General features: G+C 37.1%; 2 protein-coding genes across 3 annotated transcripts; one reads left to right on the top strand and one right to left on the bottom strand.

Annotated features, from left to right (window-relative positions):
* Positions 1 to 639: 639 nt before the first annotated feature.
* Positions 640 to 5,825, bottom strand: LOC143884901 (large ribosomal subunit protein eL15). Its single transcript, XM_077388748.1, has 4 exons — positions 5,218 to 5,825; positions 4,367 to 4,533; positions 1,162 to 1,359; positions 640 to 1,065 (listed from the first exon to the last, which is right to left on the bottom strand). Exons 1-4 carry the CDS (start codon positions 5,219 to 5,221, stop codon positions 820 to 822), a joined length of 615 nt encoding a protein of 204 aa, XP_077244863.1. The 5' UTR covers positions 5,222 to 5,825; the 3' UTR covers positions 640 to 819.
* A 68-nt stretch (positions 5,826 to 5,893) lies between these two features.
* On the top strand, positions 5,894 to 16,855 carry LOC143884902 (uncharacterized). Of its 2 annotated transcripts, XM_077388749.1 has the most exons (9): positions 5,901 to 6,232; positions 9,584 to 9,696; positions 10,203 to 10,274; positions 10,962 to 10,997; positions 15,395 to 15,440; positions 15,828 to 15,915; positions 16,066 to 16,123; positions 16,428 to 16,701; positions 16,752 to 16,855. In XM_077388749.1, exons 1-8 carry the CDS (start codon positions 6,163 to 6,165, stop codon positions 16,476 to 16,478), a joined length of 534 nt encoding a protein of 177 aa, XP_077244864.1. In that variant the 5' UTR covers positions 5,901 to 6,162; the 3' UTR covers positions 16,479 to 16,701; positions 16,752 to 16,855. The 2 variants fall into 2 exon arrangements, with proteins under 2 accessions (XP_077244865.1, XP_077244864.1); XM_077388750.1 differs by lacking the exon at positions 10,962 to 10,997 and having other exon boundaries at positions 5,894 to 6,232.
* The last annotated feature ends 1,479 nt before the right edge of the window (positions 16,856 to 18,334 follow it).

Below are 18,334 nucleotides of genomic sequence, written 5' to 3'. Positions count from 1 at the left end.
TGAGATTTCTAAAACCTGGAAACATGAGACGATCACTTGCTGTCCGGAAGAAGGACGAGAAATCAGAAAATGATGGCTGGTGTCTTTCTACTCTCGTCTCCCATCTACAATTCTGAGTAAATCTAGGATTCTAAAATCTGCGTATCCAAACGGCCCCTACAGAAGGGCACGCCCTCATTGTAATACAATGTGGCACATCCACAACAGCATAGTAAGTCACATCTTTGATTGATCCAAACTGTTCATCTAAGGCTACTTGGTTTGGATTTCCTTTGGCTCAAGAATAAAACCAATAAAGGATAGTAACATCAACTAATGCAAAGTGTCATGAAATGTCTTATATCTGGATAAAAAACAGTAAGGCCACGTTTGGATACCCACAAGATTAAGATTTGCATTTAGTTCGTATTTTGAACTGGATCAGATCCTTTTGATTTCCAAATCAGCTACAACAGTGCAAAAAATTCCGATTTTGAAATCACATTATTTGGAAATCAATATTTGTGGCAACTTCCATCACCGTCGCTGCTCCTCGACGTTGCTCCGGCAGCAGCGAGACATCCCCCCCCCCCCCTCCCTCTCTCTCTCTCTCTCTCTCTCTCTCTCTCTCTTAAAACATGATCATGAAGATGATTGATGTAGTTTGCATCCAAAACTCAAATCCAAATCAAAATACAAATGCATGAAGTATCCAAACGGCCCTAACAGATTTCAGTACTCTAAACCAATCCAACTAACAAATCTCTTCAACAAAATTATCTCTTAGTTTGACCAAAAATCCGATACTAATAATAGAAGAAAAGCAGCATAACCAGTATTTTAACGATATCGGCGAAGGGAGAGGGTATTGTTTCTCTTCCAGGTTGCTCTCCGGGATGGGCGTGCCTTGTTATGCAAGTGGCCTTTTCCGCGGAGACCCCTATATTTCTTCCCCGCAGAGGTAAGCCCACGGAGCTCCCTGTGCTTGTGGACTGGTTTGCAGATCCAGTTTATCCTGGGATCATTCCTAATAGCATTATGAGCAGCGTCAACCAGGATTATCTCAAAGTACTTGTAGGTTGAATCCTGGAGGAAGTACATTATGACACAAGTTAGTATAATTATTTGTGATGATATTGTGTTTAAAAAAGTGTTTTGTAGGGTGGCATAGTTTGTTGTCACCTCATTAATCCAGTAGGAGTTGAGAACCTTTAGACCTCCCAATTTTCGACCAGCTCGTTCCTCAGCCACTGATCGCTTGTTCCTTTGGAACTTCAACTGGGTGATAGCTTGGTTCTTGGGCTTACCATAGACTATGCCCTTGGGGACAGGCCTCTTTCTGCCACCACGTCGAACACGGACACGATAGATCACATAACCCTGGGCAAGAGCCAAAAATGCAATTGCAGCACCAGTTCAAGAGAGATGGGAAGGAAGATGTGTGAATCAACATAAGTTACCTACGAAGAATGTTGTGTGCATGAAAACCAATCTACATCTTAATCATAATCTACAGATATCACAAAGTACAATAACATTTTCAAAATTTAAGGGATCAGGCACTCGAGGAATGAAATGTTGCATAAGTTTTGTAAACAAAGATAAGTTGTAGGTGAACAACTGTGACGCATGTATTATGCATAAATATTTATTTGAATTACATGTAAAATGTGGCATGTACTGAATTATCAAACATGCATGACAGCACATGTCACTAGGTGTTCTTGCTAAGCCATTATGGATAGTTGTCTTGGTTATGTGATGGTTTCTAAGTGTGTAATTATGCTTATTCTAGCATTTCATGAAGTTTCATCTTAAAATTCTATCATTTGCATATGTTTCCATACGTTTCCGTAATGTTATAGGATTTTCACCAAAATTTCCAATTGAAACTAAAACCTTTCTGTCTCCATGGTGACTGAAACTGAAACAGAAATTTAAAACGTTGCCAAAGAGGTCATGCAGATTTGAGAGCCCCACCATCAAATGACAACACATAATAGAAATATTCAAATATTGGTCTAAGGGGTTGTCGGTACAAGTTTGAAAGCAGCACCATGAAATGGCAAAGCAGAACAGAAATATCTCTATAACTTTTTCTCAAGGTTATGCAGACAACAGAGCATTCCCAAACAACTACCAATCCAGGAACCAAAGATTAGTGCAGGCATCTCCTTCTATTTTTTTTTTTCACAAGTGTGCAGGCGAATATATATTTTTAAACACAACAAACAAGAAAAACACATCCTACCAATCTTTCTCAAAGATCAATGGACTTATCACCCTTAAACTGATTCAATCAACTCTAGACCTTCTACTCTGTATGTCACAACCAACGTAACAGAATCCTACTACCCTTTCTCAAAATTCCAGTATGTATAAGAGAAACTGGAGATTGTAGACTCTTGTTTGGGCACTTTTGACTTTCAAAGTTCAATTTAAATTTAAGGAGGAAAAAACAGACAATACAACACCTACTTCAGCAAGCAAGCTCCTCTCTCATTTCTTCCCCTTCTGGGACTTGATCTTCACAATGAGAGAGTGGGATAATAGAGAGAGCGACATAGGGCGAGATCAATGGCAGAGGAGATCAAGAAATTGGAAAAGGGATGTGACCCAGCCACCAGTCTGGCTGAGCTACGGCTTGACTGTGGCTGCACATAAGTGGTCCGGTTCTCAAACCATGACCTTATTGAGGTAATAAGAAACAGGGATTACAGCTAGCCATCTGCTGCCCCGGTAGAAAGATCTTGGTTTACCCCTTCACGATGCCGGATTCATGATGGTCATCAATTTCTATTCCAATCCCAAATGTGGTTCTGGTAAAAAGACCTTGGTTTTTCCCTCTATGACGTTGGTTTCTTCCAGGCCATTAATTACTAAACCAACACCAACAATTCCTAATAAGACCGAACACCTAATGTTGAAACCACTGACACACCTCCCACCTCTGCCTTCTTTCAATTGGAAAAAAATGATCGCTATATCCTTCAACATCATCCCCAAGAGGCAGGAGAAGACCGATGTAGATATCATGGCTGTACCCGCAATGTCGCCACTTCTGGGTTCTTTCAGGGGTTCAAGTTCTGCTCCAATCATTCACGTGATCATAGTGGCTTCTCTCCTGCAACAAGAGAAACATCCCCCTCATCTCTGTTGCTTCACGTTCCAACATTGCAAATATCAGCTTCAATTGTGGATATTCTTTTAGTATGGCTACATGGTAGGAAAGTCACGTGGTATTGTATAGTATAGTTTAGATGAAATCAAATACAATCAGGAAGGGTGTAAATGATGGTCATGTGGAGTATGGAGCCTATTGCTTCTAGAATTTTGGTTGGACAAGAGTTACAGTAGCCTATCTATGTTCAGATACTTGAATATTTGTCAACAAAAAAAGAAAGAAAATAAAAGAATCTCCTCTCCTCATCGAGTAGGTGATGTGCTCTCTTTCTTCCTCTTGCCTCTCCCCGAGTCCCTGTATCTTTACCATGCGGGTGGGGCATGAAAGTGTCTGTGAGGCCCAAAGATTGGCATAGACAGCAGTTGATTGAAAAACTCACTAATGCCAAATAACAATACAACATAATTTTTTTAATGGTAGACCATAATACATGAACCATCCAAACTAAAATATACGCCATGTTTTCTATAAGAGGCTACAAGGCACAGCATCTGCATTTTCCCGTGAAATAATTATTTTAATAAATAAGATTATTTTTTTCAAGTGAACTTATTTCAAATGGATTTTTCTTGACAGCATTATTCAGTGTCATTCACAAAATATTTAACAAATATTGATTGTACCCAACAGATAAAATGATTTATTTGGTTTCTTACCGAATGTAGATGGTGTTGTTTGACATTTCTCTAGGGATGCAAAGATTTGCATTCCAGCCGAATGGTCACTAAAGAATGCTAGAATGTTTCTTAGATGAGAAAACAACCCACTTAGATGTGAGAAGAGAATAAAATAGCGGTCTCATGCGATTAGAATGATACTCTACTTTGTTTTGCCAATAGCTACACCAGTATCATTAACATCATGTTTAGTAATAGTATACTATTTGCACATGCTTTAATCAGGAAAGCGATGGGATTCATCAAGCAGTGTGAAACAACCAATTTCTCCAAAAGCTTAAGCTGTTAAGAGTAGGTGTTATTTAATCATTTATATTTCGACACTCTCCCTCACATGTTGCCCCACTTTTGGGTTGTCCCTACATGTGGATTTTTAATATCAAGGAGCTATTGGGTTTTGAACACAAGACCTGCCGTGAGGCAATCGCTCCGATACCATGTGAAACAACCAATTGCTCCAAAAGCTTAAGCTGTTAAGAGTTAGTGTCATTTAATCATTTATACTTGAAAAAGCAGAACAATATACCTGCTTAGCCTTGTATCCCAACCGACGAGCCTTATCAGGACGTGTAGGTCGAGTGACACGCACAATTGATGGATGTTGTCGGTACTCCCAGCACCTCACCCTCTGCAAGAACCTCATCACATCGGACTGCTTTTTCCTCCATAGCTCCGACACGTACTTATAAGCCCCTGAATTCCCCAAGAGCCAACATCAAAACCTCATTGCAAAACCCATAGGAAAAGAGACATACATTTTCCAAAACCAAGACCCAAAATAAATAAAAACCCATCTGAATAATGTATACACTTCTCAAACCCAGAAAGCCAAACTCATCTCTCTCAAGATGCATATTACAATATGTATGCAATTTTTTTTTTTCTTCAAATCCAAAACCCTAATACTGAGATGTTAGTCCCTAACATGGAAATACATTTTCCAAAACCAGAACCCAAAATAAATAAAACCCCATCTGAAAAATGCATAAACTTCTCAAAGCCAGAACCTAAAACCCATATCTCTCAAGATTCATACATTTTTTTTTTCAAGTCCAAAACCCTAATACTGAGACGTTAAACCCTAAAATGGAAATATCTTATCTTTCAGAAAATAAAACGAAGTCGAAACTGAAATGTACACAAAATCAGACCAAAACCCTAGACCCAGAGCATTGATCAAAATATAAAACATTGATCCAGTAATATAAGGCTATAGCACAGGCATTAGAACTTTGAATCTAAAATAATGTCGAAAAAATGAAAAAAAAAGAAAGACCAATTTTGAACAAGACGGAGAGAAATAAAAGGCAAGCAGAAATAGAAGAAAATCAATTTGATCCATGTATTCGATATTAGATGGAGTGAATTCTGCTTTACCCATTTCTTCTTGAAACTCTAGGCGCACCCAACCCGGCAAGCAGCCTCACAAGCAAAACTGAAACCTTCTCAATGAGTAAGATTTTTGGGCATAGTATCTATCTAGGGCGTAGCATCTATTCTAACCAACTTTGTATTCAGTAAACTCTATTATAACCAACTTTGTATTCAACTTTGTATTCAGTAAACTAAATATGTAGGGTTTAGGGACTTCTTTGAGTTTCCTAATCAAATAGAAAGTCCATCTTGTTAGTTGAATTGCATTTGTGTAATGGGAGAGTGAAGGGGTTAGTTGTGCTTGTATCTATACTGTAGTGCCCGCCGCTGCTGTGTAAATGTTGTTCGGTTCCGGGTGCTTATGCACAGTCGTGCCCGACTCACTCCACACGGCCCGCCCTTTGAAGATGCTGAAAATGCGTCTACAGAGGGAGAGGGAGAATGAGAGTTCACATACCATTTTGTCACTCTTGCCCCTGCTAATATTGTCCGGTAATAGGTTTACCCATCTCCCTCGTTTTGTTTTCTAGCGGCATTAACCTTGCCTGGCCTACTTCGCCCGTTGGAGTTGCTAAAAACACATTACATAGAAAGAGGGAGAGTTCACATGTAGCCCAAGAACTTGTTATATATTATAAATTATATATAAATATATATAGAAGAAGAAGAAGAAGAAGAAAAAAAAGGAAGGAAGAAACATCAATGTTTAGTGAAGATAGTTTTGTACTCTGGGTTTTTCTTTTATTGCAGGCCCATCCTTGATGGAGGCCCACATATGAACGATCCAGATCAGTGTAACTAGTGACTATCTGGGTGGCCACCATATAAAATCTCATATTTCTTGTACGATAAGGTTTGACTATGACTTTTCTTCTTCAACTGCTATTTTGCCATTAACATAGAGAAAGAGAAAACCCGCGTAAACGAGGAAGAAGAAGAAAAGGGTGGATGGGTAAGAGCATGGAGTCAATCCGTTCTATTGAGATAAAAAGCATACTCAAGCAGGCCATTAGTCTCGGTATCTAAAGCCTTCTCCTCCTCCCCTTCTCATTTTTTTTGTTTGAAGTCTAGAAATCTATTTTCGTTTTGTTTAGAACGGAAAATGTGTTGTTTTTCAATAGAGAACTCATATGCTCTTCTCGAAGACCTCTTTCTAGGGAAATTTTTGATGGGTTTTTGGGATTTTACCAGAAACTGCTCTATTTTGGTCTTGTTTCATGTTTTTTGCTTGTACAGTTTTATTTATTTATTTTGGAATGATACTTGTATAGCTTTAATGCCATGAAAGATCACACAACGATGAGAAGCATAAAAATTTCCATAAACACCTTTCAATCCAACACGGCACTGAAATGTGAGGGTGGAGAGAGAACCTCCAATTGTCTGCCTAGTAATAATCATGATCAGTGTTTCAAAATGCATCTTGGGTGCCGAATACTCGGTTGACTTGGTCATAACTCGGGAAAGTCAAAGGAGTTTTGATTGACTTTTTAGGGCAAAGTGCGGAACTGGACAAGAACATGGCCAAGGTAAAAGGTGACTTGGGGGAGTCCATGAAGATGCGGAGGAGTTTTGAAACTATGATCATGATAATGGGGTGGAAAGAAAGATGTACTTTATTTTTTGAAATGGCAATAATTATATATCAAAGCAAAATAAGGAGGCCGAGATGGACCACCCATATCTACAAAACGAAGCAAGAAAGAAACATGAAAGAAGAAAAAACAAAATACAGAGAAAACCCCTTCTCAAGGAGGAAGGTGGTCGAACCACATAATAGAACCACCGGAAACACCGCGCTTAGCTAGCGCATCCGCCTTATCATTTGCCGATCTTCTAACATGCTGAAAGCCTATAGCAGACCCCGCAGTTAAGTCCTCAATCTCATCAAAAATGGAAAGAAATCTCCACGGAGGAGCCACCCCACCTTTCAGCCAACGAATAACATTTAACGAATCTCCCTCAACAATTGTCTGATCCATCAACCTTCTATCAATATTCAAAATGCCAAAATGTGCCGCTCTCACTTCTGCATCTGAGGAATCAGACACACCAATAGAGCCGTAGTATGCCCACACAACATCCCCCTTATCATTGTGACAAACTCCTCCTACTCCTGCCTGACCCGGATTGCCGGAACTCGCACCATCGAAATTAACCTTATACATGTTTTGAGCAGGGGGCTTCCACCTTTGCAAAATAATATCTCTGTGCTCAACACTAAAGCATACCTCCCGCCATCCTTCCCAAAGATCAAAAGCCGATACAAACCGGAATAATGGGAGGCATCTCACCCAAGATATAACCAAGGTGATGATCTTCAAGTAAATCCAATGAGGATTCGTGGCTTTCCCCTCAAAGACTCTAGAGTTCCTCTCCTTCCATATAGACCACCACGTAGCTAGTAAACAAAAATTCCACAAGGTTTTTCCTTTTTCCTTCCAAGGAACCCCTCTCCATTGGTGCAATAGCGACGGAATAGATTTTGGAAAAACCCAACAAATCCCAAATCTCATGAAGATGAATTGCCATATGATCCTAGTGAACGAACAATGCATAAACAAATGATCCACAGATTCCCCATTATGCAGACATAGTGGGCAATGATCAATAAGCCACATACCACGGTTTCTCAGAAAGTTAATAGTTTGTATTCTATCACGACAAACCGCCCAACCAAAGATACAAACTCTAGGTGGGCAATGAAATTTCCATACCTTTGCCGAACATGAAGGGTTAGAAATGGGCATAATACTTTTATAGAAAGATTTAACCGAGAAATGCCGACAATGACTAAGTCTAATCCTGACACTAGTTGGGTTCATCTACGTGGATTATTTTCTTCCATTCTATCCTATCCAAGGTCATGTTCTTTGTTATGTTCCTAGCCCTCAAGTCTTTCCTCATTATTTCTACCCAAGTTGTTTTTGGCCCCTACCTCTTTTTACTCCATCAACTTGGTACGAGTCACTTCTTCTCACCGGAGAATCCAAAGGCCTACGTTGGATATGCCCAAACCATCTTAAGCGGTGCTCTCTCATCTTGTCCTCAATTGGTGCCACCCCCACCTTTTTACGGATATCTTTATTTTTAATTCGATCTAATCTTGTGTGGCCGCACATCCATCTAAGCATTCGCATCTCCGCTACACGCATTTTATGCACATGTTGCTTCTTGGTGGCCCAACATTCTGAGCCGTATAGCATCGCTGGCCTCACAGCTGTCTTATAAAACTTTCCCTTCAACTTGGTAGGTATTTTACTATCGCACAGAACTCATGAAACATGCTTCCACTTGAACCAACCTGCTCATGCCAGTATATAGTTTATAAATCAGTATAGTTGATGCGGTTGTTTAATTAGGGTTATCCTTTCATACTCATGCCAGATCAATTTCTCATCACTTTTTGACTGTCTGTTATGCTAGAACAATTTTCATTAGTTGGATATGCATTTCTATGGGTTATTTGTAGCAATTTCATGTTAGAACTTTGCGTGTGTAAAGGACAGCTACCCATTTTCAGTTCACACATAAAGTTGGGGCTTTAATAATTAATATTGCTGGTGTCCACATTTTATATAATGTATTAGAGAGTATTAATTGTTTGATAGGTATTGTCCATCCCCCCCCCCCCCCCCCCCCCCCTCTCTCCCCACACACACACACACACAAAAAATTACAGGTAGGCACAAGACACTTACTTTGTTCAACTCTTTGTCTTTGCCCTCCCCCATTTTTTTGGCGCAACAGGTTATATACTATGGTAAGGAGAAAACCTGATGGCCTACTGCTACTACTATTCAACTATTGTCATTGCCACTGTTGTGCTAGAGGCCATGGCTGTTGCGACCATCACAATGGATTCCACTGAAGAATGTTTCCTATGTGCTTACATACAAATGATACAATATGTACTTTGAAGTTATAACAACATTAACGTTCACATGTTTGTACTTTGAAGAACATTGATTTCCTAAGAAAGTACTCTCTCTTATCTTATATCACTAGATTTTTGTTTTGAGTATTAGAAATAAGGGAGTATAAGTTATCAGCATAGGAACAATGCTGGTTCCTGGTCCGAGCAATAAGATATAAGAGATTATAAAGGTATTAGAGCCCCAACTGTACTTTCATTTCAGATTTGTATCTCTGTTTGTGTTCTAGCATGTTTTCTTTTGCAAGAATTTGCTAGTAAATTTTCTTTCTTTACTTTTGATCTTTTACATTTTGGGCATCCTTATTATAGATGTTTGTTTCAGTCTCTTGGATGGATTCTTCACTATTCAACACTGTTTTCAAATGCATGTATTTCTTTTTTGTACTGGTAGATAACAGGCAAATGCTGCCTGTTCTGTATGATATTTTTCAGGTGTGGTTGTTTCATTGGCACTGATAATTTGGAAGGGTCTAGTGTGTATTACTGGTAGTGAATCACCTGTTGTAGTTGTTCTTTCTGGAAGCATGGAACCTGGCTTTAAGAGGGTAAGTACATTTAATGATTTGTTCATGCTGATGGTTTCGTATTAAACAGTTTGGTTGCACTTTGCTTCTCACTTTAACTGCTCATCACTGGTCTATTTTGTGATCTCAAGTGTATTTAACTGCTATTCATATTTCCAATTGGTAATTGTTGCTAGAAATTTATTTAATTGTTTTAGCTGTCTTCTAGAAGTCTCTAAATCTTACAAGAAGAAAAATAAAAAAGGATCATGACACGATTAGCCTGAGTTTTGGAGCATGAAAAGCAGGAAGAATTGATATAAAGCATGACAAAGAAGAAAATAATGAAGATATCTCATTTCATATTTAAAAACTCAGTTGTCAACTCCAAACCTTCTTATCAAAAACTATTTTTTTTTTACAAAATGTAATTAAATTTTCATACATCTAACCATGTGTGCCATTTTTGTTTTAGTACATCATTTTTTTGTATCTGTGGTAGTGCTATTACATAGTTTATACACCATAACCATTTAGTGCTGTTGCAGGGTGATATATTATTTGTTCACATGAATAAGGATCCTATTCGTGCTGGCGAAATTGTCGTGTTTCAAGTCAATGTATGTATTCTTTTTTGTTATGCAATGAAGTTAGCTTCATTATGTAATAGCATTACCTATATTTATCCTTATCTTAGTTGCCTAATTCAACTAAGCTAGATGCAGTAATTAGGTTAGATTAGGATGTTTCTATATTTATCTCATTCTAAATTAAGCGATATCTCTTTATGTTTATCCCTTGAGTGTTCTATATAAACACTCATTAGGGCTCTTTGTAAATCATTCAAGGTTAGTAAATTTCTTCTCTTCACATTACCAACCTTGTTACCTTTTCCATTTTTTGCCTTCGGTTTATATCTACTTTTCTCAACCTCTATTATCTATTCTCTTATTCTTTTTTGGGTAGGTAATCTGCGATTAAACCTATGACGTCAAGGTTGAGATACGAAGCCTCGACCAATTGAGCCTGTTCTCTTATTCTTTATACTCTAATAGAATAAAGCCCGTCAGTTGTTCTATTCTTTTCCAAATGTTGCTATTCATCTTCGTTCTTGAAGCATGTGCCCTGAATTTTAAATGACATGTGATGTTCTCTCTTTTTTGTTTCACTTAGTGGATCTATGTTTGGTGTTTCACTTTGTTTTTTGTTTGTTCTCTTCATATTTGTTACTTTCTTGAAAATACCTACATAAATCTTGCCAATTCAATTTTTTTCTAATATTCCTGTAAATTTTATGATGGTTTCAGGAACGTCCTATTTCAATTGTCCATCGTGTAATTGAGGTAGCTGTTTTGTCCCTACCTTTTACATAAATTCAGTTTTGTGCACAACTACAACATAGAGCTTCTTTATTATTAGCTTCTTCCTAAGAAAATGTTTCTAAGCATTGAATATTAGTTGTTTGCAGCGTGTATGAGGTTTTATGGTGGACATCACTTCACTTGTCTATTATCCAGTTACTGGTTTGGCATGTAGATTTTTCTCAATATTTTTTATGCTTATTTGTGCCCATATCTATTGAGGGCTTGAAATGGTAGTTTTAACTTATAAGTGGGAAGGTTTCTAATGGGAGTTGGGAAATTTGTTCGTTTCATGAATTTCCACTATTATTATGATGGGCACTGATCAAACTATTAAAATGCCATGTGTGTTTTTAGGGTTGTTATTGATTTTACACATCTACGTGCCATATGTAAGGTTTCAATATTCAAGAAGAATCATTGGAATAAGTTTCTTCCTCTTCCTCTTGAATATGGCTCTCTTCATCTTTGACATATATCTCTTAACACCATCTTTACATGGTGCTTGGTTTGAGATGATAGGGATTGGATATTATCCTCAATTCACATTTCTTCCTATCCTTTTTTCCTCTAGTGTAGTGCTCTACCAAAAGATGAAACTAATACAAAATTATTATTGGTCGATATTGTTCGCTTTGAAGCATGGACATGCAAGGACTAAACATCACTTGCTAGCTCAGTTCCACTTTCCCAATATTCTAGCACACGTTTTTTATATGCCTACCGCTGGAAAATTTTCTAATGAAACATTTGCACAATAACTACTATAGGATTCATTTCATAGAAAAGTGGCAAAGTTTACGGTCGGCTGCCAACCTGACACCAACCCTCCCCCTTTATCCTGGCTTGGGACAGGCTGTGAAAAACACAGGCGGAGTTATTTGCACAATAACTAGAGGCTCATAAATTTCACCTTAGAATTGAGTTTCGAAATTGCAAGAATGAAAATACATTGGCTCAGTAGTATCTTAATCATCTCAAAGCCATCTTTGATCAGTTTGCTGCAATTCAGCAGTTCATTGACGACAAAGACAAAGGAAGATATGTTCTTAGTTGAATCTGGGCTGCGGCTGCTTTTCCTATATCATGAGTGAATGTTTTTCTTTGCCCCTTTTTCATTGCCCTTTAATCAAAACAGCCATATATATATATATATATATATATATATATATATATATATATATATATATATATATATATATAGAGAGAGAGAGAGAGAGAGAGAGAGAGAGAAAACGGTTCCTACACACGTGTAGATAAGTTATCTACACACTAGCTTAAAATACAGTGGGGGCCACATTATTTGGGTGATCCAAACTATTCATTTTTAAGGCCCTCTCATAGATAGGGTGTCCACAAAAAATCAGATCCATAGGATCATCCTAACCATTCGAACTTTGGAGGCAAAAAATGAACTAATTTGTGAAGGTTTAAAGACATCCATTTTACCTCCACAAATCGTAGGGTTGGGATGATCCTATGGATCTGATTTTTTGTAGACACCCTATCTATGTGAGGGCCTTGAAAATGGATGGCTTGGATCACCCAAACAATGTGGGCCCCCTCTGTATTTTAAGCTAGTGTGTAGAGAACTCTCTACACATATGTGTAGGAACCGTTTTCTCATATATATCAGTTTGAAGTCCTCTACATTGACAGTAGGTCATCACCTCGCAGATGCGAATGAAGTCAGCTGCCAAAACATAAACAATTACCTTTTAAACCAATAAATACAATTTCATATTCTCAGTTCTTAATATTATTCGTTTTTATTTTATCATTGACTTTACACGCTATACTATTTCTCTAACCATAATGATGCAGGGAAACTCAAAAGAGGTAAATCAAAGAACCTTAGCGGATTAGGCGTAAATCTCAAATCAAAGAATAGATATTGTGTGAATAGAAAACAAAGAATACGGAAGAAGGGAAATTGGGTTGGAATCACAAGAAAAAGGTTTTAGATTAAAGAAGGTGCACAAGAAAAAGTTATAGATTAAAGAAGCTGAAGTATATGACAAATTTAAAACTCAAGAAATCAAGAAACGAGAAACAAGAACAAAAAACAATAATGGAAGACAAACAAAGGCTGAATTTGAATGGCAAGATGAGTCAATTGAGAAAAAATAATGAGTTGGGATTGGGTGAAAGTAAATAAAGAATCAAGAAATGAAGATATTAAAATAAAGAAATCGAGATAAGGTATAATGAAATGGAAGGGAAGAATTGAAAAACATAAGGGAAAGGGGATAAGGTTAAAGGGAATAAAGAAAATAGAATTGAGAAACTAAATTGGAAAATGAAAAAGTCTAAAACAATTGAGGGTGTAGGGAACACACAATGATATAAAGATGAATATGGAAAATAGAGAATAAGGGTTACCAAAGGAACCCACCAATTGTATCTAAGAGTCCATCTAAAAGAGATAACACCCTGAATCAAAGGAATCCACCTCTAATCTCTAGGAATCCACCTAAAAGATACGGAACATAAATCCACACAGAAAATGGAAGGGGATGCAAAGCTCTTGAATGTTTTTTCCTTCAATCATATATATGTTTTACAAACCAAGGAACTCCTTTATATAAACTAACTGATCTCTTTGTTGAAGCTAACAACTAATACATATATCTCTTTCCAAATAAAACCCCTTATTGACATTAAAGATGAAAAGCCCAAATTGACACTTATGCTTCTACTACTATAATTAATGGAAACAATTCTCATACCTATTAGAGAATAAAATCAAATCGTAGATTGATTGGATTTGATTTTAGATTGATTTGATTAGGTGGTAGATTAAGGAAGAAGGCTAGATTAAGTAACAAGATTAGATTAGGATTATCTCCCCAAATCATGTCATATCTCTTTCTATGTTTATCTTCTTGAGTGTTCTCTATATAAACACTCATTGGGCTTGATTGTAATGCATCCAAGAATAATAGAAAATCTTCTCTTCAAAATTTAACATAGTATCAGAGCCAACGACCTTGGCTTGACCTCTCCACAAGTGCTTCCGTTCTCAGGCGGACGGCCGATCGGCCGTCCGTCCGGACCAACATTGATCCCCTTAGCCTAGATCTTGCTCCTCTCTCCTTTTTTTTCCTCGTCTTGCCTTCATCCAACGTATCCCTCTTTCCCTATTCTCTGCCATTATATTTTTGCTTCCTCCACTCACGCTAAAACAACAAGAAGATTAAAAGTTGAAGAAGGTTTATCTTTTGATGCTGCCCAACTCATCTTATGCAAAAAAAAAGGGTGTATCTCCAATGTGATATTTGCACACCCTTTCCTCTTGTTCAAAGTGAAATCACCCTCAATATTTGATATCCACCTCATCATTTTCCTTCCATCGGAACAATTGTTAATGTCATTTTTGTTCTACAATTGCTATTCGCAATCAAAAGCCGCTAGTTGTCGCTTCTCTTTATCTTCTCTTCATTTTCATTCTCTTTATCTTTCAACTTCTATTTCAATCTTTGATTTTCTATTTCAGTTGAGGTGCCTTTCTTCGAGGTGCGTGCCTGAAATAGTCACTCTACTCAGTTGAGGGGCCTCAATTCCTTGAGGGTCGTGTCTGAGAGAGTCAATTTCCATGAGTATTGGTACTTGCCGACCTATGATGTCTTGCCCATCGAGGCATCATTTTGCCTATCGAGGCATTGGTCCATTGTGACCCATTTCCAGAAGGTTCGGAATTCAAAACCGGCCTAAAGACTCGCCCATTCCGGCTTGAGTCCAATTCAGTTCTTTGAGGCTCTGTGCGCCTCATCTTTCATGCGACACATTCTTCAACAACAGGCGGCAATTCATCTTCAGCAATATCAACAACAGGCGGACATCAATCGTAACAGTGTGCATCAAAAAATTTTACATTTCTTTTTTGGGATATCTATTGTAATCCAACGTATATCGATTTCCAATCCATATACGTTTGAGGGGGGCATATTAGAGAATAAAATCAAATCGTAGATTGATTGGCGTGGATTTTAGATTGATTGGGTTGGATTTTATTCTCTAATAATACCCCTCTCCTCCTCTTCTCTCCCGATTGAATGGTCCTCATCGCAAGAGTTAGTAGTATTTGTTATTTTTCACTCCTTTTTGCCTCCATCAACATCATTGTGTCACTTGTACCAAACGTTCACATAGGGCATGCATCTTTTCTACTTTTGATATTTTCTTCCAATCTTGTCTTGTGAACCAAATATGACTATTATCCCAGGTCATAAGTCTCCGTCCCTTGAGAGTTGGGAGTCACACTCTCTTCATCTTGTATTTCTCCTAAAGAAACTTTCTACTTATTATCATGTTTTGGTGTTAATAATGAATCAATACTGTTTGTTATTAGTTTAAATTGTACCATATTTTGTTGGCAGGTTCATGGACCGCAAGATAACGATGAGGTTGATATCCTAACAAAAGGTACTAAATATTCAGAATCAATTTTTTTTAGTTATCAGAAAGTTATGAAATTAATATCTTATACTGATATCACATGGTGCATTATATTACCCCTGAAGATTATAAACAAGAGATATTATTCACCTTCTGTACTGTGAGTAGGTATAATTTACAAAGACAATGACATGACCTGATACTATGTTTTTTATGGTTAAGATTCAGGTTTCTTCACCTTATCCATTTTAGCCAGCTTTTCCCTATCTTGGTCTATATTAAGTGATGATCAAAGTTGCATGGCTTGAATTCAACTTTTCATTTTGTATTTACATAAAAGTCCCAAACTTAGGAAAATCAAGAGTCTCTAAGATTCCGTCATTTACTAATCTTTTGTTCGTCTTTCTATTTCAGGCGATAGAAATGATGTGGATGACAGAGCTTTGTATGCCCATGATCAGCTTTGGTTGCATCAGCATCATATTATTGGGAAGGCTGTAGGGTAAGAAACTTGAGCATGTAGTTTCTGTTCATAAGTGATTTAGTAAGTCACTATGTAAAGGCTGTAAAAGTGTAAATCATGGCATTTACCTAATCAGTTTCTCCTATTCTCAATTCTTTATGAGAATAAAATTTTGGTAATTCCTTACAGGCTTGTACCGTACGTTGGCTGGATGACCATTGTCATGACAGAAATGCCTATTGTCAAGGTTTGCTTTATTGAGAATGGTTAATACTAAGCAAACTGAATTTCCATTATGTCTTGTACAGATTGAGAATTTTTTATTTTTTTTCAAAATGGGTCTGCCAGAATATTCCTTCAAAATCTTATAGGAGTCTGCATAGGAAGCTTTTATGATCTAAATTATAATGGTTGTTTTTTATTTTTCAAAAATGGGTCTGCCAGAAAATTCTTTCAAAATCACTTTGTTGATGAACAATTATAGGAGTCTGTACTGGAAGCTTGTATAATCTAAATTATAATGGTTGCTCTCTTTTTTCCCCTTTTTGCAGTACTTACTGATTGGTGCTCTGGTGTTGCTGACTATAACCTCAAAAGAGTAGTCTTCATTGATAAGATTAGAGAACTATTGAGGAAAATTGATGTTTCTTCCAGCCACATTTTAAATGATGCCAATGAGGCTGGCTAGAGGTGTTGCATGACTTGTATGTTTTTGTATTATTAAAGGGGTTTGATATTGAGACCCCCTTTTCAATTATTCCAATCTGTTTTATTTGGTATCTGAACTGAGCGTCTGAGCCCCATTTAGGGCTGATCTTTATATGGGTTTATTTGGTATCTGAATTGGGCCCCATTTAGGGCTGATCTTTATATAGTTTTAGGGTTATAGTTAGGCATGAATTATATGTTAGGGAATCTTTGCCCCTGATGTAAATATTCTCATTTTTATACTAATTAAGGGATTTGATATTGCCGCCCTCTTTTGGCTGTTCCAACCTTTTATTTTCTACTAATGATATAGCCAACGGTCCATATTACTACTAATGATATAGCCAACGGTCCATATTACATTGGAGAAGAGCCTAACTATCTGATTACAAGGGAATTTTCAATAGGTGGAGATTTGGGGGCATGGCGGCAGATGAACATACACAATGCTGATGATTATCTTTATTGTATTTGTTGAGAAATCTGCATGGCAAAATCTGATATGATCGTGCACAAACAAACAGAAAAGTAAAAATAAAAGCAAACTACAAGATGATCACCAAGATTTTACGTGATTTGGCAAATATGCTTACATCCACGGGCGAGAACAGCATGAGAAAATAAACTTACAAGGTTTATAACAGGATTGATCCGCAAACCTGTAAACTAGGGGTGTGCACTACTCGGTTTTAACCGACCGAACCGAATTATATTTCGGTTTCGGTTGTTTTTATTTTGGTTTTAGTTTCGGTTAATAAATCTTGTTTCTTTCGGTTATCGGTTTCAGTTTAAACAACAAATTATTCAGTTAGACCGAAAAACCGAATTGTATCAGTTCAGTTGTACAAAAATAGTTTCGGTTCTGCAGTCCAATAATTCTCTTGCATTTAATAATGCTCTTACATGTTACACCTAACACCCCATTTTTTAATCTTACATACTATTATATTATTTTTTTTGATCAATTACTGTTGCATGCTGGAGAGTTGAAAAAATGACGAGAAAATGTTGAGTTTTGAAAAAACACTAACAAATGCTACTTTATTAAAAAAGAATTTTTTAGGACGAAAATACCCCTAACCTTACTTTATCTTTTTCTTCTTTGTTTTTACACTTTATCTTTCCGGCGATAGAAGCCTTCTTCTCCGGCGAAACATCTTCATTTTTCCGGCATATGCTCATTTGTCTCGAGAGGTTAGAAGGAGTTCTCTAGAGACGTCCCTTTCTCATTTTCTTTTTCTTCCTCCAAATATCCAAAATCTCATTATCTTTGTCAGTATTTTCCCTTTTCTAGTGGCTGTAGCCAAAATCAGTTGCCCAAAGAGCTTTCACTAGGCAAAAGGGTAGTGGAAGCCAAAATGGTACTCGAAGCAAAATGTAAGTTTGGCAAAAATGATAGTCGAAGCCCAAAAAATGCTAGTTGAAGCCAAAAAAAGTTACTCAAAGCAAAAAATGATAGTCGAATCCAAAAAATGATAGTCGAAGCAAAAAAAAAATGATAGTCAAAGCCAACAAATATTTCTCGAAGCTAAAATATATTAGTTAAAGATGAAAAAAGTTCCAAATGGTACTGGAATTTAAAAGTTTTAGTCGCAGCCAAAAACATGTTAGTCGAACAAAAAAAACCAGTTATTCGAAGCCTAAAAGACTTTAGTCGAAGCGAAAAACACAACGGCGAATGTTACAGGAAACACATTTTTCACTTCGACCAAGTAATTTTTGGCTTCAACAAAGTAAATTTTGGCTTCGA

Source organism: Tasmannia lanceolata, unplaced genomic scaffold, assembly GCF_043159265.1.
Source record: "Tasmannia lanceolata isolate RefF3 unplaced genomic scaffold, GAP_Taslan_0.1 ptg000008l, whole genome shotgun sequence".
NCBI lineage: Eukaryota > Viridiplantae > Streptophyta > Magnoliopsida > Canellales > Winteraceae > Tasmannia > Tasmannia lanceolata.
Note: the sequence above shows the minus strand (reverse complement) of the source record. Positions and strands in the feature narration are given on the sequence as shown.